The 23,645-nt window shown below is 36.4% G+C and overlaps 1 protein-coding gene across 1 annotated transcript in view; it reads right to left on the minus strand.

The window, feature by feature from the left end:
• The window catches only part of LOC121316638 (collagen alpha-1(XIX) chain-like), a 91,784-nt gene that overhangs the window by 18,711 nt on the left and 49,428 nt on the right, over positions 1 to 23,645 (minus strand). Inside the window, exons 18-29 of the mRNA XM_041251678.1 lie at positions 17,722 to 17,775; positions 12,911 to 12,946; positions 9,716 to 9,769; positions 9,514 to 9,564; positions 9,284 to 9,316; positions 4,765 to 4,803; positions 4,112 to 4,156; positions 3,755 to 3,769; positions 3,614 to 3,667; positions 3,377 to 3,430; positions 2,964 to 3,017; positions 2,323 to 2,412 (exon numbers count right to left, since the gene is read on the minus strand). Coding sequence (XP_041107612.1) covers positions 2,323 to 2,412; positions 2,964 to 3,017; positions 3,377 to 3,430; positions 3,614 to 3,667; positions 3,755 to 3,769; positions 4,112 to 4,156; positions 4,765 to 4,803; positions 9,284 to 9,316; positions 9,514 to 9,564; positions 9,716 to 9,769; positions 12,911 to 12,946; positions 17,722 to 17,775 — 579 coding nt within the window. The remainder of the gene's footprint in view (positions 1 to 2,322; positions 2,413 to 2,963; positions 3,018 to 3,376; positions 3,431 to 3,613; positions 3,668 to 3,754; positions 3,770 to 4,111; positions 4,157 to 4,764; positions 4,804 to 9,283; positions 9,317 to 9,513; positions 9,565 to 9,715; positions 9,770 to 12,910; positions 12,947 to 17,721; positions 17,776 to 23,645) is intronic.

The raw sequence follows: 23,645 nt of genomic DNA on the forward strand, positions 1-23,645 counted from the left end.
GAATCAGACCGAGTTGATCTCAGATTTTTAAAAAAAAAATTTAATGTAACCATGCAGTTCTATTTTTGTATATAAAATAAAATCAACCAATAGAAGATCTGCATTTTCTCCGCCGCAGTCCAGTCATAAGTTAGTGGAGGCGGGACATAAACAGTTGAAGGTCTTTAGCAGGTTTAACCAATGGGAGAGTCAAAGACCTGACCCTTGTTATAAAGGTGTCCAATCAAGAGTTGGCAAAGGAGATACATAATTGGGAGTTTAACCAGTGGGAAAGTCAAAGCTCTGCCCTGGTTTTACAGCTGTCCAATCATTAGTGAACAGACACGGACATAAATATGTCTGAGTAGGGTGTAAGCATAGCTAAATTGTGCGCGTTGTTGCTTATTATGGAGACAGTTATTGACAATTATATTGAGAACTTCAAATATTTCAAATAGTTTTTTACAATTAAGTTGTAATGTCATAAAACAACAGAGACATTGTAGTTGATTTAGTTACAAATCAATTTTCAAGAATTTTCTTAGAAAACAATGGAGGTATACACCAGAAATACTTGAACTGATGAAGGCACCAATTCTTGAAATAGAGATAATTATGTGGAATTACTTTATCTGATTTCTGACTACGACAGCATGTTAAGCAACCACTTGACAGATTCAGAATGGCGTAATCTCTTCGGTGCCTCAGGTTCTGCTAGATTCAGAAGTTTAAGAAGGAAGCCAAGTACAAAGCTGTAATGGTAGATTAAACAAGCGATGCTGGAAACGCTGCTCAGCTGACTTGTGCTTTCAGGTGTGTGAAAGAACCGAAACAACAGCTGTTCTGTGAAAATACGTTACATTTACTAAAATAAAAATAATAATAAAAATGACTTTAAAAAGACAAAACTCCCATTGGCTTATTTTTATTTATTTGTTTATTTTTAGATTCTGTTGATTTTTTAGTATTACTATGCAGGACAGCCGCTGTAAGATTGTTACCTTTATTAAAAATGTGCACGGATTAATCAACTAATGCCCATAAATTAACCGATCAAATATAGAACTCCATTTTCTAAGGGTGCACGAATACAAAGAGTTCCAATTGAAAAACACAGACGTCAAGGGAATGTAGGTAATGACTGGCAAAAGCATTACACGGTGTATTTTTTACAGTTATATATGTATCAGTCATTAAACAAACAACATCATTTCAATTGTAATACATTCATTAGACATTTCAAACAGTCTTGACAAATCAGCCTGCCACATGACTCCTCTAATGCATAGCAAGGTCAATAGAAATACAGCATTTTTCAAAAGTTTAGGCACACTATTTCTACTTAAGACAATTAATAGGAATTTCTACGGATCCTGCACAAGTAGAATGATTTCTCAGTTAAGTCATTTATAAAAGTAATCATGTTGTGCCCAGTGAGATGCATGTGTGTTGTTTCCCAGCCTGCTGTGCTTGCCCTCCAGAAGTTTTTTTTTTTTTTTTTAGTTCTGTATACTCCACAGTTGTAGGTGAACAGAAATATCTATCCATCGTGATGGCTTGGATATCCTGCTGCTTTTCCACTGTTTTTGAATTTCAATGCAATGCCCAAAAGGTCCAAAAACAAGCATTTAGCACCGCTGGCCGACTGTCCATCAGTCCTGTTCCACCTACACTCACCTTGCTAATGTGTTTTTCCTTCTACACAAAATATCAATAAGAATATATTCTGTGTTGAACTGTTTCTCGACTTGTGTCCTCCACAGTGGTAACATTCCATTTAAAAACTGAAACCTAAAATATTGACCCTGAAACTAATAAACACATCATACAACCAATGGTTGTCACAGGCTGGTCAGAATATATCATGTCATAGGTTTGCAATATGGATTGCTGTATGCACAAAACAGGTTCATAACATTATATCATAACAACTTTTATGACATATGGCCTTTTAATACTGTTAATTTACAGTTCCTGTATGTTTGTGTCAATAAATTACCCTTTTGCAGCCCTTTTAAATATATACCACAGTAAAACCAAAACAAAGTGTAATAAAGCATAGAGAAAGCACAATAGTTTTATAAGCCCTGAGAAGTTCTGTATAGTAAACATGGCAAACCATGTTAAACTATGGTAAATGCATAGTATAACCATGGGAAAAGTGAAGAAAAAAATTACTGTGGTAAACTTTTATAAGGCAGCTCATAACAGATTTGAATCCTCGATTTTAAATAAAGACATTCCAAATATGCAATGGTGTTAACAGCAGAACCACTGAACAGAAATGTTCAAACATTATAGCATTATGTTTTGCGTGCAAGCAATTAGGATCCAGTCACCCACCAATTTTCCAGGAATTCCCAGCCCTGAAATTCCAGGCTCTCCTTTGGGACCAGGGAGTCCTGGAGGCCCTGCCACCCCACCAGAGTCTCCCTATAATCAGAAGTACCCAAACAGTTTTTTAAAAAAAATTGCAGATTTACAAAATCACTACTGACTGAAGCAGCATTTAGGACTATGGTGATTACAACCTAAGGTTGACATTTCCTACAGAACAGAACTGATAAATATAGTACTTTGATTTAGCCATTAGTGGGGAATGCAACAGTGATACAAGAGGGCCAATCAGAAATAATGTTGCACATTCTTAGTTTTTGATAAATATGCAGAATGGTAAAGTTCTCTCTGGATTCATTTTTCATGCAGTCTAATGGATTCAGCTGCATACACCACTTTGTTAATGGTATATAAAGATAATTACTATCAGATTAATTTGTTTTGTTTCATAGTCAGTACCAATGAAAACAAATAAAATATAATCTGGTAAGGACTGGGTGAACAACAAAAGTTACAAATATGGCTCCAATAAGCCAGGATAAGTTATGATAGATTTATAGACGCAATATTTTGTTGGCAGATGGGGTGGAATGTTCTTAAGTGATGTAGAGCTTAAATTATTGCTAAATAATGAACAGAACTGTTACCTTTTCACCCTTCATGCCGTTGCTTCCTGGTACCCCTGGGTCTCCTGGTAATCCCTGTAAAATAAGTTTGACACAATAATAATGCATTCGTATCTTTGTCTTTTTTTAACATCCTTTACTCCTTATAACAATGTCATATTGGAATGACTTGTGCATGCTGTCTCCTCTTTCGGAAAACAGACGCGCATTCTGAACAGGTGTGGAGAACAGATTTGGCTGATGCCTACATTATTGTGTATAAAAAGTTGAAATCTGAATGTGTCCACCAATTTAATCTCCAGTTTGATTACATCGCTGTAACAATTCAGGCTCCAGTTTGGCTACCGGTGATAGCAACATAAAGTAAGAATCCACGACAAGTAGCAAAACAGTCTTGCCAAACTCAACATGCATGTGAGAGTAAAAACTCTTACCGCTTCCCCTGGGATACCTCTGGGTCCAACAGGGCCAGGTGGCCCTTCTTTACCCTGAAAAATCGATAACAAAGAATTAATAATGAGGACTTGTAGGTGTATAAAAGGCTGTAATAAGTCCTACTCTTCTGATAGAAATAATGCTGACTACTGCAAATGAGGCAGGAAAGTCCATAGAAAATGGCTCTGCCTGTCCTTTACCACTTTTCTGAATTTCTGTATTAAACAATACCCTACCTCTGGTCCTGAACTCCCAATAGGGCCTGGTGGGCCTGTTTCCCCCTTTTCACCCTGTGGTGAAAAGAAGAACACAGATGAAGAGAAAGACACAATACAACATGTTTTGAAAAGATCAGAATGAAAAAGCAAGCGTTTCACCTTCAGTCCTTCTCCCTGGATATCCGGAGGAGGAGGGGGAAAAAAAAAGAAGAATTTAAACTTTATGGTTTCAGTTTAACAAAAAATATAAAAGGTCAAGACCAGCTGTTTTGTGAACAGACAACCCTTGTGATACCTTCCACAGACTCAGTCTTTAAACCATTATCACAGAGGCACTGATTTTTGGAAATAAGCCCATATGATATTAAAATCTTAATCTTGGAATTGTGATACACAGCACTGATAAAAATGTGTGAAAGGTCTGCTTGCAGCCAACTAAACATTTATAAATAATGTATGCTACCTTTTACTACGTTACCAACTAGAGTATTAGTTCAGCTGTATTTTGCTACTTACAGCAGCTCCTTTTTCTCCCTTCGGTCCTCTCTCCCCCGACTCTCCCTTTTGAAACAACAAGAATTAGGTTGGCAACATAGTTCTATATATCAGCCATTCCTCTGGTCAGTTTTACCATATTGTGACATTTCCTTATTGCTAACCAGCTGCAGAGTGGTATTATCGAAAGCTTAGCTTGAGATCAAAATGTTATATAAATAGTAATATATTTTTCAAGCCAATACAGTTTTTTTTTTTTTTTTAATACCCCCCCCCCCCCCACACACACAATACTCATTTCAATCAGAGCACAGCATTGTTGCAGAAGGGAGCACAAACTGGACACACTGGAATGTTCCCAAGTATAAGTTTAGAAAAATCAATTCCCAGTTTATTTACCTATGGTCTTGCGTCATAAAGATCCGTTATACCAGTTCAGAATGATTTTGTTTTATAACCATACTGTACGCCAGCAGTAACTTTGGTAAGACTTGCCAGAAGGTATGGGAAGAATGGGGATTTGTCAATCCTTATGGATTATACAGCATATCACTAAGAGTCATATTCAGGATGCAGTACATGTATGGGCTGTTCAAAAGACTATCAAAAAGTACTGACACCACTTTTAAACAGTAATATGTTTTTTGAAAATTTGCTGATTAAGTTAAACTTACAGATCCAGTTAGATGTCTGATATCATGGTATGTCATTGCCTAGGAAAAACAAAACATACAGTAAAAAAAAAAAAAAAATCTTTTGAGCATGTGCACTTCATTCTGTTTACTACAATCAAATTTTATGAGCTTTCAATGTGAAATTCAGCAAAACTCAGAATGAAATGAAGGAATGAAACAGGATTAAGATGTAGCCAGCTCCCCGAACTCTAACTGAAATGTTCCATACTACTGTGACAATTCCAAGCAGAGAGCAATCAGTAGCTGCAGTACATTTGGCCAAGTCTCTACCCTCAGGGCTGCTACGCGTGTGCTGCAGTGATAGCCTGCTATCCCTTTGGCAGCAGTGCAGAGCTCTGAGACTGGTAATTATCCGAGTTTACCCTTGGCTGGCATCGACCGTACTGCTCTCCCCAAAGAGATTGACCTGCCTGCTGTGAACAATCAAGATCCTGGGCCTCAACAAGCCCCAGAGCGAATCCCAATACCAGCCTGAACAATGAAATTGCCCCACAATCTCCTAAGGAAAACTACAAACTGTTCAAATAACCGTTTCTTCAGAAATACCTGCTCACCCACGCAAACTGAAGCTAGCTTACTTCCACACAAATCAATTGTCTGCTACAGTATGTAACCCTTTAAACATACCAATAACCTCCTATTGAAAACGCCACACTATCTATGTGCAAATGAGTCACCAGTGGCTCCAGAGTGCAGGGCTGTTGGATTTCCATTCATGACAGTACTGTGTTGGCTTTTACACTGGGGACAGTTTACCTCATCGCTTCTGAAATCCTTATCCTTACTGTTTAGGCACATGACACGCTTGCTAATATCTGTTGCTTTTGGCTGGTGGGTGAAAAGCTTGACAGCAGCTACTGAAGTTGTATATTGATTTTCAATCCATCTTCAATTTCAAATTTGGTAAAAAAAAAAAAAAAAAAAAAAAAAAAAAAAAACGGCAAACTTATGATACATTTACAGTGGCTTCCGAAAGTATTGACCCCCCTTGGCATTTTTCCTATTTTGTTGCCTTACAACCTGGAATTAAAATGGATTTTTTGGGGGTTTGTATCATTTGATTTACACAACATGCCTACCACTTTGAAGATGCAAAATATTTTTTATTGTGAAACAAACAAGAAATAAGACAAAAAAACAGAAAACTTGAGCGTGCATAACTATTCACCCCCCCAAAGTCAATACTTTGTAGAGCCACCTTTTGCAGCAATTACAGCTGCAAGTCTCTTGGGGTATGTATCTTTAAGCTTGGCACATCTAGCCACTGGGATTTTTGTCCATTCTTCAAGGCAAAACTGCTCCAGCTCCTTCAAGTTGGATGGGTTCTGCTGGTGTACAGCAATCTTTAAGTCATACCACAGATTCTCAATTGGATTGAGGTCTGGGCTTTGACTAGGCCATTCCAAGACATTTAAATGTTTCCCCTTAAACCACTCGAGTGTTGCTTTAGCAGTATGCTTAGGGTCATTGTCCTGCTGGAAGGTGAACCTCCGTCCCAGTCTCAAATCTCTGGAAGACTGAAACAGGTTTCCCTCAAGAATTTCCCTATATTTAGCGCCATCCATCATTCCTTCAATTTTGACCAGTTTCCCAGTCCCTGCCGATGAAAAACATCCCCATAGCATGATGCTGCCACCACAGTGCTTCACTGTGGGGATGGTGTTCTCGGGGTGATGAGAGGTGTTGGGTTTGCGCCAGACATAGCGTTTTCCTTGATGGCCAAAAAGCTCAATTTTAGTCTCATCTGACCAGAGTACCTTCTTCCATATGTTTGGGGAGTCTCCCACATGCCTTTTGGCAAACACCAAACGTGTTTGCTTATTTTTTTCTTTAAGCACTGGCTTTTTTCTGGCCAGTCTTCCGTAAAGCCCAGCTCTGTGGAGTGTACGGCTTAAAGTGGTCCTATAGACAGATACTCCAATCTCCGCTGTGGAGCTTTGCAGCTCCTTCAGAGTTATCTTTGGTCTCTTTGTTGCCTCTCTGATTAATGCCCTCCTTGCCTGGTCCATGAGTTTTGGTGGGCGGCCCTCTCTTGCCAGGTTTGTTGTGGTGCCATATTCTTTCCATTTTTTAATAATGGCTTTAATGGTGCTCCGTGGGATGTTCAAAGTTTTGGATATTTTTTTATAACCCAATTCTGATCTGTACTTCTCCACAACTTTGTCCCTGACCTGTCTGGAGAGCTCTTTGGTCTTCATGGTGCTGCTTGCTTGGTGGTGCCCCTTGCTTAGTGGTGTTGCAGACTCTGGGGCCTTTCAGAACAGGTGTTTATATACTCAGATCATGTGGCACTTAGATTGCACACAGGTGGACTTTATTTAACTAATTATTTGACTTCTGAAGGTAATTGGTTGCACCAGATCTTATTTAGAGGCTTAATAGCAAAGGGGGTGAATACATATGCACGCACCACTTTTCCGTTATTTATTTTTTAGAATTTTTTTAAACAAGTTATTTTTTTCATTTCACTTCACCAATTTGGACTATTTTGTGTATGTCCATTACATGAAATCCAAATAAAAATCAATTTTAATTCCAAGCTGTAAGGCAACAAAATAGGAAAAATGCCAAGGGGGGTCAATACTTTCGCAAGCCACTGTATATGGGTGTATGTAAAAAGAAAAATGTTCAATTCTAAAACTTCATTAGGCATTTGCTATTAGCCACATTACCATAAATTACTATAAAAGGAATTGTTTCATGGTTCTTATTTTGCTGAATTTGATTAAATTCCATGATTGACTACAACAGTTGCAGGCTTGTTGTGCACCGGACACAAATAAATGCATACGCTTGTTAAATTAAAATTTGTTGCATATTAAATTTGTATAAAGAAATGGATCACACGTGGAATGGCCAAAAAGTCAAATTGAGGGGGCACCCGAGTGGTGCATCCAGTAAAAGTTCTCCACATGGAGTGCAGGATGTGCCCTATAGTCTGGGGATCGCAGGTTCGAGTCCAGGCTATGTCACAGCCAACTGTGATCGGGGGTTCCTAGGGGGTGGCGTACAATTGGCCGAGCACTGCCCGGGTAGGGAGGGCCTAGGTCAGCAGGGGAATCCACAGCTCACCATGCATCAGCAACCCCTGTGGCCAACAGGGCACCTGTGGTTCTGCAGTGGAGCTGCTAGATCTGTGTTGTCCTCCGGTACTATAGGTCTGGTGGCCTCACTGTGGAGCCACAGTGTAAAAAATGATGGATTGGCAGGAGCACATTTTGGAGGACACGTGCTCCAGCCTCCGTTCCCCAAGTCAGCAGGGAGCTGCAAGCGGTGAGCCAAGGATACAGATAATAATTGGGCACACTAAATTGGGGAGAAAACCAGGGTAAAAAATTGGAGACGACTACATTTATTTAAAAAAAAAAAAAAAAAAAAAAAAAAGTCAAACCATCAAGACTTTGAAGGAATTAGAAATGTAAAACTCCCTTCTCCTTCCCAAGTATCTTAAACATAGGACAGCTGTCAGTCTCTTCATCCATTATGCACAACAGCAATTTTGCACAACCCCCAGCAAATAAACAAACCAGACAAGGTTTATTCAGTGAGAAGCAGTTTGCACTGTTTTTTTTGCAGCGAGGAATGTAAAGCTTTTATCCCAGGGCCTTTACTTTACATCCAATTTAAATGACATACATTACTGACCTTGTTTTCTACCAGAATCTATTACCATGACTTTAGGAAGAAAAATGAAGATCTGAAACGATAGTTCAGTCAGTATGGACAATATTGAAATACAACTGAGCCTTACGTCAAATTGGTGTGTAATACTGTACAACGAGTGTAAGGATGTTTTAGTTTTTATTGATCTTGTCTGGTACGAATGCAAATCATAATGTCTCACTCTCACTAGGGTAGATTTAGGCTTACACCAGTACAGTAATTTTAGAACAAGATTCAGTCATAATTCCTATGTAGTTATTTTTTGTATTTGAAGAGCTCAGCTAGATATTCCAATAATAAATAATCAGCCGGGGGTAAAGATGGTACATTTAGTCTAATGAAATTTAGTCTTGGAGTGCGTCGACAGAATTTTAATTCTTAAAAGCTGGTACATGTTAACATTTACATTTTGCTAGGTCCTTGGACCATCTATATTTGTATCTGAAGTACAAGATGATTAAAGCACAACATTGCATCATTTCAACATCAGCTTCAATTCATGCTGTGGACCAGAATGCACAATAACAAACACCATTATGATGGAGATTAAATTATCTTAGTATTCCTAGTAACAAAGGACATTTTACCAAACACTTTATTTAAACTTTTCATTAAATGGGTAATTTAATATAATTGTAATTCTTATTGATGACACACAAAATGAAGCATTAGCCAGTTTTCAAATATAGCAGGATCTGAACTCAAAACATTATGGCTCCCGCACGAACCATAAACTTCCTACTGTGGTGTTATATAGTATCACAACATAACAGATCACTATGACCTACAGCCACCATGTCAACAAGTAAGTGTGACTCATGGTAGAAATACTTACAGGGCCTGGTAGGCCTCTAGGTCCAACTTCACCCTAATGAAACAAAACATGTACTATATTAAGATTTTAAATATACTGGTTTTGTTTTTAATACCCAAATAAGTTTAATCATTAACAGTTATCAACTACATACTTTTTCACTGCCCTTCTCATCGCCTCTTAAGCATGGTCAACTAAAATGTTAACAACCACCTTGTCTTTTAACAAAAAAATGTTATGTATAAAATTACCTTTTCTCCCTTTTCTCCTGTGGTGCCCGCTGGGCGACCCCTGGGATGACCCTATTTATTAACAAAATATTTTTAAATGATTTACTATATATATATATATAATATAGATATATATATATATATCTTATATATATATCATATATATATATATATATATATCGTCTGTTAGAGACAATCTATGAGAAAATGAATAAACTCTTACAGGATCTCCTCTCTCTCCTTTCATCCCATCCTTTCCATGGTCTCCCTTTTCTCCCTGTAAGAAAGTGAAATACAGTACATGGGGATAATTTTTTATTAAGATTTCAGAACAGGGAAATAAATGTATTCCCTAACATACAGTAAATTCAACATTTTCATTAAATTTACAAGCATGCAATCACTCAAATGGTGAATTGTACGTCCTTATAATTCATTTTTAAAAATTACACCAGAAATATACACACAGAAATATAATTCAGTTACTTGTATTAAATGCGAATGTTTCCACATTCTGGCTACTGCATATACCCTTTAGCTTCTGAAATTGGAATGGTCAGTGTACTTTATTAGAGTCTGGATTTGGCACAAAGAAATATACCTTTTCACCAATAGATGGCACTTGATCCCTACAGTTAAATTTACTTTGCTGCTTTTTAAAGAAACACCTCTTACTTTAGACATAAGATCATGCCAGTTTGTGTAAATGTACTTGAAAACATACATACATTAATGAATACCACAAAATAATGCTTTTGAGCTGGAAATATTTTTATGAAATAAAGGTCTAATAAATATGATGGGTCTTTTCATCATGCTAACAGATTTTTCATACTCCAAACACAGCATGACTATATACATAGTCGCTGTGAAAACAGTTTTAAATTATCAAGTATTTCCGGGGCTTGCTATATGTTCAAATGTGTTTCTGCTGTTCTGAAACTGTGGGACATCAAAATAATTGACATCTGAAAACCTTTTGAATAATCACGTCTCTGTCTCTGACTAAACCCATAAAAATGTACCTTGCTTTGAGAAAAAAACAAAAACAACTTTAAATCAAAATGTAAAATATTGTATTTAGTTAGTTTTAAGACTTTGTCAATTAATATAAAGTAACATGCACATTGCTAGAAAATGCATTTCATAACTTCCAAGATAATCCTCCCATTTCCCATTGAATGACAGACTGTTCTATACATCTAAAGGTAATGTGTTGACTAATATATATATATATATATATATATATATATATATATATATATATATATATATATATATATATATATATATATATATAAAATATACAAGCTTCAGTGAGTTACAGGGAAATAACTTCATCTAGGGTTTCTGACATCAATTGTTTTCCTGTAGCTCACTGAAGAGGCCCATCTATTATTTTTTCTAACACATGGATACCCTTGTGATGCTAATATTAAAGGAGACGAGGTTCAGCAGTACAGTTCGTTTTTTCTAAACTTAGTGTTTCAGTGCTGTACAGATGTTCTATGTCGTTATCTGTTTCTCTGAGATATGAATGTACCAGCTTTACAACTTTTTAATTAACTTTTTAAAATATATTCTCATTTTCTTGATCATTAATGAACATTTCTGTACTGTGGGTGTTATCCATTAAATGAAAATGAAACATTTTGTGTTTGAATTGAAAGTGACGGTCTCAAGGAGTCGAATGGGTCAAAGTTCAAGTATATTTTCCTCTAGAGGAATTATCACTTTTTAATGTCACCACTGTGGTATTTGCCTTTATTTTTAGATTGGCTCAGGATGCAAATATAGCCTTCATCCATGTATATATATATAGTGTCTGAATTCCGGTCCTACTGTATATATTGCTGCCTTGGTACCTGCAAAGAAGAATGAGGTTGATGCAAGAAGTGAATTATGACTCTAGTAGATATCAAGGAAACAGGACAGTAGTAATGCATCTTAGATGTTAAAAGGGGAGGGGGTTATTAGGCTGTCGGCTTATGGTGTATCTTTCTGTGAAGAATTGGGATAAAGTCAGATTTTACTGTACCGTACAAATGTGGAGTTTTGGTCATTATCTTATTAATATCATTATTGAAAAGGGCTACAACACAAATCATTGTGTCTTGTTTCTGAAATGTCTTAATTTATATCACCCCAAGAAAACGAGAACAGATGCCTATCAGATTCCCACAGGAGGGTAGCTTGGAAGCTTAACCCACCATTAATTCTGGAACACACACTGTAGAATGTCTCAGTGGGAGACAGCAATCAGTAACGGCTTGATACATTTGACATCCTTACTATCCTATTATATTGACACAATTTTCTAGCCATTTTATAGGTCCCTTTAATATGATGCAATATTAAATTACAAATCAACAGACCTGCAACATTCAAATGATCATATAACTTGGCTGTTTCAAAAATGTATCTCTGTTACTCTTGACTCAAAAAACCCCACAAAAAAACAAAAAACCTGTGGACAAAAGCATGATGTAGTTTGAGCTACGCATTACCAATCCCTGCATTACAGGAGGTTGATCTTCCATGTGAGGTTTGTGGCACTGAAAGAGGTTGCTGACAATGTGCCATGGTGGAGTATCTGTGTGTTAAAGGACGTTAATTGCTTCACACCTTTGTAACTGCTTCACAAATCTGTTCTTGATTGGTTTACCTAGTTCACGATTGTCCACAAGGGAATACATCTCTTAAACTTACCTAGATTTTTCAAGGTTTTAAAAGGTACATCTTTAATTACTCACACAATACCCAACAGGTCCTCAACATGAGCATTCACAGCATTCAAAACAAGCTGCACAGTTCATCCCAGGAGACTGGTACATTTAGCAATCTACATTTATTTAAGCACAGCACTATACATGTTTTAACTCTTATATCCTGACACACTATTTGGTTCTGTGATATATGCAATGTGAGTGCAATATGTCCTCATTTGGGATTTCTATTCGGTGCACTTACAGTAAATGACAGCCAGAACTCGGTTCTTTCTTTCTGCAGAATGAGATACTGCCCCCTATGGCTCAATTGGAAGAGTGCAGAACTTTACAGACAAGTTGTGTCTTGTTCAACGTGATAATTGTGTATGCCATCTTTAGAGTCAATTTGTACATATCACATCTTCATATGGCCGACTGTTTTAAAATATTATTATTACCCTATTTTGGTCAGCTTACTGCAAAATGCATCATGGTTTTAAAAATAAAGAATGCTTTATTGTGGTTTTAAAATACCAGGTCCAGCTGGCAGGCATTTACTGCTGCCAACAAGATACTCCTGCAATTAAAATGTTGCTATGGGGTTAATGTTTTTATCCTCATTCAGGTACTTAATCACTATATGAAACCTTGCAGTATATGAAACCTTGTTAATTGCAGTTCTTTTACCAGGCTGTCTCTTAAAAACGTACTTTGCTTCCTGATCCTGTTACTGCAGCCGGAGGTCCCTAAAATCAAAGAAAGACAAAATGATTAGTAGTTTCACAGGATGCAGGAGGTGTGTGCTCTTCTTATGCTACAGTCTGCCAAGTACTTTATGTTATCAGCTTGGTTCAAGCTCAGGTTTTTTCTCTGTTCTTAATGAGCATCTGCTCTCTATACTGTACTATGTAGTGTAGAACATGCTCAAAAGCAGAAGCTTGCCACACTAGACCTTCGATTCTGAAACCACACCAGATGTATACCATACCAGAAATTCGAAGGGCATGATGTTCAAGCAATCCAAATGAAAACGTATGTAACATTTTATAAAAGGAGAAAGAACACCTCTCAGAAAAAACACAAACTACAGGGAATAGTTATAATGTCGGTTAGACAGTGGTTGAAACTGTAAAGAAGGACACATGCAATATGCAGCATGTATTTATGTGCAAGCATTATGGGTTTGCAGTTACTCGTTATTCATTCTCAGAATTTATTTATTGGTATGTATTCCGTGTGCGAGTAACAAAGTAATAATAATAATAATAATAATAATAATAATAATAATAATAATAATAATAATAATTTTATAAAGTGCCTTTCATTACAAGTCTAATCAAAAGCAGCACTAAGGTCCAGTAAAACTAATATATGAAGAGCACCTGAGTCAGAAGCCGTTGAAAGATCATTTACAACCTTGACAAGTTTCAGTACTATGTAGCAGCCTGATTGAAGAGGTTCATAGAGTTTATTTATCAAAAGATGACTTGATGCATTCTGGAACATGCATCCTTGTTGAAAGTCAGTTTCAGTCATGAAGGGTAAGAGAGTGTAAGTTCTCAATGACAGATGTTTCTTCTACACTGATGTTTCACAAGGAAACACTTCAAATGTGACAATGTTATTGGCCATTCTGAAGAACACACAAAGCTGTGCATATCCAACCCAACTTTCATGAATCAACCACAGTAACCACTGAAGTGCAGTCTTGTATACCTCCAGAATATCACAGAGAAAATCTCCAAACGTTTTTTAGCCTAACTAATATTTTGTATAAAACTACAATATGGCTATTAAAACTTCATTTTAATGAACCATTTAGCTCCTGTATGAGCTTTTAACATGCACTTTAGATAATATAATTTTAGGCCAAAGAATAAATCAGAGTGGCTTGCATTAGTTCTAAGATATGGTTCCATCTCCACTCATGAATAACCATTAAACTGGGGGGCATCAAGACAAATGATGAGTTGCTCAGCCAAATCAATGGGAGAGATAATTTTCATATACTGTATTACAATCCTGTATTAACAACACAGTGAAAGAGCACCATTGCTCTTGTAAATTTTCCTGCTGTTAATCTGGTTTCTACTGAGAACTGGTTTAGGTATTTGAGGAAAAAAAAAGAAAAAGTCATCTGCAGACTTGAAATTATGTGATTCATTTGGAAGATGAAAAACTTTAAACACCAAAAAAGTGAACACGCTATAGATCAAATATATTTTACATTGTACATGGTACACTATATATAGATCTACAACAAGGTCATCAATTTAAAGTGGTTTATAGTGTCAAAATGGTGACACTGATAATAAGAGCTGTTTCAAGATGCATACTGGGTGGGTGGGTATGAGTATCATAAATCCAATATCTCTGTAACACACTGTTCACTTTGGTTTGTTTTGTGTTCTTAGGTGTGCTGGCTTGTTTTTATGTTTAGATTGTTTCTATGAAATGGGGGGGGGGCACACACACACGAAACACACAATTGCAGATTGTTACAATAAAGCACTCCTCCTTGCCACGGTCTGTTAATGGATCAATGAGCATAATACTTTGCAAGATCACATTGGTGTGATTTGTGTTGGGCAAAAAGCCTTTTGGTTTTCCTTTGCTCTTCCTGTAGAGTCTAGGTAAGCTGACCACATTTTAAAAAGCTATGGCAATGCAGTGAGCCCCACTGCTTTGTTCTTCAAAACCCTTTCTACTGAAACTGTACATTCCCTTCTTGGTGTCTTTTGAATGGAGACTGATTCTTTAAAACAAAGCTTACAGCATGCAATTTAGTTCACAAAGCGCTTTTGTGGCCTTTAAAGCAGGATATCCCCACAGACCATATATATTAATCAGCTATGTAATTATATTAAATGCAGTAAAACATAATTTCATTAGTATTGACAGGCACCAACTACAACATGATAAGGTAACATAGGCATGGGACAGATATTGACTAGCTGTTGCACAGATTGCAGTGTGGAGTAGTGGTTAGGGGTTTGAACTCTTGACCGGAGGGGCGTGGGGGACGCTGCTTGACCGGAGGGGCGTGGGGGAATCCTAGGTGGGGGACGCTGCTGTACCCCTGAGCAAAGGTACTTTACCTTGATTGCTCCAGTAAAAAACAACTGCATAAATGGGTAATTGTATGTAAAAATAATGTGATTTCAAATTATAACAATTATAAGTCATCCTGTATAAGAGCATCTCCTAATAAATAATAATAACTAAAATACAGACATTTTCCTGGCAGTTATGTTGTCAATAATCTTTGACATTTTCTCTGGTGCCATGAGCAGAGCAAGGCCTTTTTCTTTCTTGGTGAAAAAAAGTTATAGTTTGGATTCACCTGACCATAAAATCTGGTTGAAGAAATCAGGTATTGAATGAACTCCAATCACTTTCTTTTGGTTTACACTTGATTTTCGCCCATGGACATTCATCTTGTTAAGGTAACGTTGAATTGTGTCAAATCCTTTGCACTAATCCAAGGATTTAACCAGCTCTTTGAACGATTCTTCCATATTTTGCAGACGTTTTTCTTGGTCTTTGTGGCAAAGTGCCCCGCCCCTGGGCTATTTATTTGTGTTGTATGTTGCGTGTAGTGTGTTAATGTTGGTGTATTGTAATTGGTACACAGGATAATATGGGTTATGAACACAAGTGATTTAAAATGTATATTTGTATTTAGGCACGAGGATTGCACCGCACTTCACGTGCAGGTAAAATGTAATATGTAAGCACGGGGAATTGCACCAAGTAAATTCACATGCAGTTGTACCGCGACTCCAATTGAATGATTGATTAGCAATCAAGTCTCGGTACAGCTGCATAAAAGCAGCATGTTTTCACTCACTCGGGGTTGTGTGTTTGGTGAGTGGACAGGAGAAAAGTAAAAGCGTAAAGTAAATTAATTTAACTCACCGTGTTTGTCTGTTTGTCCACTCGTTTGTTTGTCTGTTTAGTGTTAGTACGTTTTGTTTGTATATTTATTTTGGCTAAAGTGTCGTGTCCTGTGTTTTGTTAGTCTTGCAATTTTTTTATTTTTATTTTCTGCTCTGTTTAATTATTAAATGCTGAGCGCAAGCACTCAGCTTCACCAAAACTCCACGTCTCTGTATCTCTTCTGTGTTGGTTCCTGTTTCTGGTCTGACGTCACCCACTGCAGCCGTCTTTGTGACAGTCTTCCACACCTAGAGCTAGTTGCAGTAGTTCCTATTCTTCTGTGTTTGTCAGTAATAGCCCACACAGTGCTTTTCAGTAAACTGTGTCTTCCTGCTATTTTCTGGTACTTTTTCATTTAGTTGTATCACTGCCATTTTGAGATCATTGCTGTACTCTTTAGTTTTAACAATTTTTGTTACTTTTATGAATCACAAATTTCAAATTTATTTTTCAGTACTTGAGTATGTATTTATTTATTCTATAATTACCATCAGGTGTTGGTTTTCAACCATGATAATTAGCAACGAATGGATTTTTTCCAAAATGTTGATTGCCCAAATACTTTTGTCAAAGTATGTAATAAGATTTTGCATGTTACTTTTCATTTTATGCATGTTATGTAAAACTCAGTTGTTTTATTATAAAGCTGAATCAATTGTTGAATGTATACCTTTCAAAAGAACAATTCAAAATTAAAGAAATCTTTCCTTGTGATTTTTCTCATTTTGTTAAACTGCCCAAATACTTTAGTCTGTGACTGTATATATTTTTTTGAATAACTGTTTTTATAATAATAAATAATTAAAATAAAATTCTGTAGAAACTTCACTGTCTCTTAACCATTATAACAGAGAGCCTCATTTGAAAGCCCTGCTGATACTCTACCTCTACTTAGTCTAAGGATTAGTTTTTTATCCTGAAAGCCATTTAAATATGTGCATTGTTCCACAATGAGACATGTTAACATCTGAAACCAGCAGTTTTAACACATTTTAAATTATTTGTACACTTCAAAGCCAACTAACATATCTGCAATGTATATATTGTAACCTCTACTATCAATGATATTACTTTTACATCAAGAGTTGAAAATTACACATATCACACGTGCAATAGGATCCTGTCACATTACAAATATCAACAGGAGGGTTTTGTTGTGTTCAAAGCAAGACAGTTCAGCAATCCCTTGAAACTGATATTCACAGAGAAAAAAAAAATCTCCAATAAATTTAAAATAAGAACACCATTAAACCAGACAACACATTTAGGTTTTTTATGATTATGTGATATTTACATTTGCAATTTGAAGTTTCTATAATAAAGTGAACTATTATGCTAATTTAATGAATGAGGAACATTTTATAACTCCCTGTAAATTATTATTGCTAGACATCAACACATTGAGGATTTACAAATCCCTTGAGACTAACAAAAAATGCAAATGGGAAAGACAACATTCAAGCGAGAGCAATGTGTATGCAAGTCCAAAGCAAAATCGTCTGCTTGACAGCTGCGGTTTCTTGAAGCTACATTGCATAAGGTGTTTTCAGTTAGGAAAAATGTTATTTTAAAGTTTACTTACAGGAGGTCCTGGGGGTCCAGGGCTCCCAGCAACACCTGGTCTTCCTCGTCGTCCCTAAAAGAAAACAAGAGGCGCCACAATTCAGTGTGCTGGTCACAGGCTTTTCCAATTCGACTGAAATGTGTGACAATCCCACACAGCTAGGGTGCACTGTCTTAGACAGAGGGGAGATATTCAGCAGGTCTGATATGCAAGAAATTTCGTACTTCCTTAAGCAATCTGGTGAGCCTAGATCTTTAGCTTCTGAAGGATAAACAGAGTGCCTTATTTACAAAGGTTTAGTTACTGAAAGTCTATTTTACTGGAATATTAAAGTTATTCCTATTCATTAATCTTGACTGTTATCGGTTTCTGTAACAGCAGTCTGGAAAAATTGCATGTGCGGTATACAATATCTATATCTTGGCTTGGGGATCACATAGAGCGATGCATTAGTCTTTGCACTCCTATGGGTTGTGGGGTGGAGGCTAAGATTGGTTTGGCTTAGTTCACCTCATCACGTTTCAGCGACCCCTAGTGCTCAGGTGCAATTTCAGGCAGTGAATTCCCAGACTTGGCAATCACCTCCAGTGTCCAGTAACATCTGTTTCTTAGGTAGGTGAAAAGTGGAGATTAGCCTGACAACGGGAATAAAGCTTGCCAGTTGATCTTTAGTCCTTCAGGTTGGGGAGTGGGCTGCAGTAGTGAGGCGATCAAAGGATTTTATTACTCAACTTTCTTTGTGTATTGCGCTATAAAATGCATGAATTAATACTGAAAACTGGAACCTGCACTATTATCATGTGTTTAAAACATGTTAAATGGCTTAAAGGTATAGTGAGACCTTACACCTGTGTATTTAAATATTAACAAGATACAGACAATATGAACACACAGTCAAATCAACTTAATACCAAATGAGACATACAGTAACAGGGGATGAAATGTTCACATTGGGGATAGACATTTCTAAAATGTTTTTGGTTTGCAAAACAAGACTGGTTTAAAACAGGCATGCATGAGACAATTAAATACCTCTAGATACCTTGTTTTCCCAGCTGCCAGACTAACAAGAATACTTCATTAGTATTTCATTTGGTGCTGAAACTTCCTTCAAATTATTGAACTTTTTCTTTTCTAAGCTTAGTAAAGCTATAATGTAGAAACATTTCTGAAAGATTTATAATGTTAGTAATAAATATTTAAACACTTTTTATACACAGATAAAGGCATCCACAGGGCATTTCAATGTGCATTTTGGCAGGGGCTTATTGATGAAGACTATATGTCATTGCTTACAGTACTTTGAAGCAGAGCCCACACCCCAAGGTGCGAACAAAAATAGGTGCTGTGAGTTGCAGCCTGCAAAGAGGTATGTTCCATATTCTTTATAACTTCTGACAAGCAACACACGCTTTAAGAGTTGCTGCATTACAAAACTAGAAAATACTGTATACTGAATAGAAAATGAAACTGACACATTGTATTGCCATAAGATTAACAAAATAAATATTGGAATATGGCAGGGAGGGGCTTAAAATCCTTCCCTGCCTAAAACATGTGAGAATGCACATTTGGGCGTTTAATGGGTTTATTGTTAAATTATTAGTTATCCCCTGCACCTGCTGTGTATTGTAAATTACAGCCAGGTGCAGGGTATTTAAAGAAAGCAGTCAGTTTGTTCAGGGCTGCTGGTGTGTGAGGAGCCTGATTGAAGGTGTGTTCAATTGTAGTTAAAAAAAAAAAAAAAAAAAAAAAAAGGTAGTGTGAGAAAGCCTTTTTTTGTGTGTTGTGTTTTGTCAATGTGTATACAGGTAAACAGCTTAGCTGTCCTGTGTTTGTTAGGTTCCTGTGTGTTGTAGTTAGTGCTCAAGAAAGAGCTAGGTGTTTGTTTTGTTTATTTCTGTTTGTGTTTATTAAAAGTGCACGTAAGCGCTAAAAAAATCAATTTCTGTGTCCTGGGTCCTGAGTTAAAGGGGCAACAAACCTTGACAGTTGGAGGATCTATTACTATATATATATATATATATATATATATATATATATATATATATATAATTGCTTTATTTATTCATTTATTTATTTATTTGGATTATAAAAAATCTTATTGCCTAACAGGTGCTCTGCTCTAATCAATACAGCCCTCAGTGTTCAGGCTATTGACTTTCATGTCACGAGCCTCTAAAGCTGTTGTATGCCTCTAACAGCTTTCAACAGCACAAAACTTATCAGTTGTTTGTCATTTCCTGAAAACGTGCAATAAGGTTCATTATCTTACAGATGCAGCAGACATTACAGCCAGTCAGGCTTAGCTTCCTAACAGCTAACTGATCGGGTACTTATACAGGGCACTGTCCATTGTGTGACACATTACATGGTAAGCTGTACTGGTATGTGAATGGTGGTGGCATGTACTAGTCACAATACACAGTTCAGTTGAGTTTAGGAGGCTATGGAATTAATACATGTATGAGTATCTAGTAGGTATTGTTTTTTGAGATTTTAGCTTTTACACTGCAGCTAGTAAAACAGTCAGTTGAACTTGTTTTCACAACAGCACAAGCTTCATTTAGACTTTGTTACAATTACTTGTTCTAGCTACAGGCCGACTTTCAAAGTATGTGATTTCATTCCGTGCTAGGCACAGTTTAGGCCTAATGATCTGTGTCATAATTAATGTTGCAATTAAATCTTTAAAAAATTCAGATTAGAAGAATTTTTATTCTTTCGCATTTCCCATGGCACTGCTGGTTGAAAGCACCACTTCTTGATTACTATTTAAAATAAACAATGCACTTGAAAACACTGAAGTAGATTAAGGGGTGACAAGGTGTATAGTTTAAAACTACTGTCAGTGATAGCACTCAATTACTGCTCTGTTCTGTAAACAATTATGTTAATTAACAATTAGTAACCCCCCCCCCCCCCCCCCCCCCCCCCCCCCCCCCCAAATTTAAACTCGATTATCAGTATGATGAAAAAGTTCATGACCATAACACATAACCAGGCCATGAAGCTAAGGCCATGAAGGGCAAGGCAATGTTGCATTCAATGGGCGTTAAGATTCAAGGGCACCAAGGCAATTTCATACTCATTCATAAAACAACAAAAAATGAATACAGAGAGCCTATTATGTTTATGAAATGTTAATTCAAACAAACACAAATCAATGTTTTCTGGGTGATTCACATACTAATTGTTAAAATAATAAAATATAGGTGAGTTTTGCATTGTAAAAATAAAATTGTATAAAAATATCCAATTTAAAAACAAACTTTCAGAATGAAACAATACAAAGGGTAAATTGGCAAAAAATAAATATTCAGGGTATTTACTTTTTTTTTTTTTTACTAAAGCCTGTCACCCTGTCAACAAGAGCTCAATATAGCGCTTGTCTGTAAAGCTTTTTTGAAACCCTCTATGCCATGCGTTTCATGATTTAGGGTAAGCAAGTTCAACTGGATTTCATATCACATGTTGTCCACAGTGCATTTTTAAAGGCAAAAAATAGCATTTTTTCAGAAACTGAAATTTTCACGGAGAATTGGATAGTATTATTACACGGCACTGGTTCTGATTAATTGAAATCGTGAAATTAATGGGCACCGTGAAAAAAAATACAGCCTTAGTGATACAACGGCACAAATAAACGTTGTGATTATGTGTAATGTGGTATACGTTATGTTTTTTTTTTTTTGTTTGTTTTTTTTTTTTTTTTTACTAAGCTATAAATTTTTTTTTTTTTTTTTTTTTAAATATAAGTCTACATTATCTGAAGGATATTCACGAGTATGTGAAATAGCGGACAGCGAAACATCGAAAAACAAATAAAATTGCAGCTGCTAAGGAAATGACCTGAAAATCCTCTGCTTCTTGATATTTGCTTGTGAAATGCCTAAATGATCCAAACAAAGTTGAATGCAAACTGTACAAGTGGCTCAACATATGAAGGCACAACCAATTTCTGCAGTTCTTGATGCAAGTTCACATTTATATTATTGTTGTCGGGGACGAATTGTTGTGTACCCATTTATCACCTGAACATTAGGTAAATGAAACAACACTTCACTGCCACTTTAATCAAGCCTTCTTTCTTTTTAAATGTTTTTGTGTTGGCATTAGAGCTCACAGACAGAAAAATCACACAGTGACACAGCCAATGAACACGTGTAACTGAAAATTCCTGGAAGCGCGGTCATATTGTGCGCAATCTAACAGCGTCCCTCCCTCTGTTTGCCCGTCATTAACCAAAATTACAGTACTTTCTCATGGCTTCGTGCTGGGAGTTTCGTATTTGTAATGTCTGTGGAATGTTCAGTAAACCGTTCAAAACTAATTAATGTTAAAACAAAGTTTCATGACCACTGTATATCCCCAGAACGTACGATCACATCCACTAATCACCAATACGCGATAAATATTTTCATATACCACTGCTAGCATGTATTCTGTTATGTTAAAGGCTACTAATTACATACTTGAAATTTAATTGGTTTTATCAGAAAATATATGTTGTTTGAGTAATTTAATGTTACACTAGGAAATGCTAGTAAATATCATTACATACACTTTACTTTCCTTAAGATTTTTCACAACCTTATCAGTGAAATCTAACCTATAAAAAGGAATTGAAATAATACACCTGTTCAATAACAAGACAAAACAGGATGTTTAATGCCAAGAGAGGGTATAGATATTTCAGACTGTAATTCACACAGATGAAAAGGATGAGGATTTAGGAAAGTAAGAGGTATATTACTGGCATTAGGCCAGAGAAGCTATTTCAAAAGCTGCCACTAATCCACCGCTACTGAGACCTAAGCCAAAAGGTCAGATAATAAGTCACAAGGGCCTGTCATCAATATGTGGCTTTAAGGTTGAACTAATCTCTTCAACACACACGAATCAGCAGAAAGACAATACATGTTCTATGTACTGCACTTAAAGGGGTTATAGTTAAAGAAATCATTTAAAAATTACTCTATATGTAGATCTCACATGTGTAGTTATAGCAAACATAAATATTAAAATATATATCTGGTACCATAAAGGGTTACCTAAAACTCAAACCTTGCATGCCTTACTTTCAGACAGTCTGTTTCCAAAATTACCATCAGCTTTATTATTATTATTATTATTATTATTATTATTACGTGATTGATAAAGCAGAACCAATCTATATTTTGAAAATGATTTTTAACAAAGCACAAATTAATATGCAAATTATACTGACAAAGTGAGTTGAACGTTACACAGAAGAAGTATTTCTACATTCTGCCCCCATATTCTTATGCATGCTCAACAAAATGTTCTTCTGCTTAAGCATTCTCGTAGCCACTCTTCATTTCATCAAGGCCTGGAACGAGGTGAGGCGCAGCTGCTTACTACTTTTACAAATGAGACTCTTTCCGCTCATTTAGACGATTTAAATGGATAAGCAGAGAATGACCCTTTCAAAAGCATAATGTCACCGAAGTCTAAAGTAATCCTGGACAATTAACCTCCCACACAGGAGCTATTAATAACATCAGAAATAATTTTTTTCTTCAAATGTTACAAACCAATTAATCTCCAGAACACTTAATAGCTATAGCAATGTTTCATATGGCATTTTAAATCCTCCAAATGAATGTAAAGAGTGCCCCCCCCCCCCCCTTTTAAATCTGAAGGGTGATTTGAATACTGAAAACTGAAACCAGTGTCTCTCTGCTTGCACTCAGTAAACAAAGGAAATCAATGGGACCTGAAGAGACCACCAATCACATTTCATACACAAACAAGGGGCGTGCCATTTGTCTGACATGCATTTTACACAAGTCTTTGGTTTCTGGTGTAACCACGCCCACTTATCCCTACATATACCTACATACACACACACACCCTTTATACTGTACCCACTGGCCTTGTATTTTAAGCACTGAAATCACTTAAGCAACACAAATAAA

Source organism: Polyodon spathula, chromosome 6 (genome assembly GCF_017654505.1).
Source record: "Polyodon spathula isolate WHYD16114869_AA chromosome 6, ASM1765450v1, whole genome shotgun sequence".
NCBI classification, from domain to species: domain Eukaryota; kingdom Metazoa; phylum Chordata; class Actinopteri; order Acipenseriformes; family Polyodontidae; genus Polyodon; species Polyodon spathula.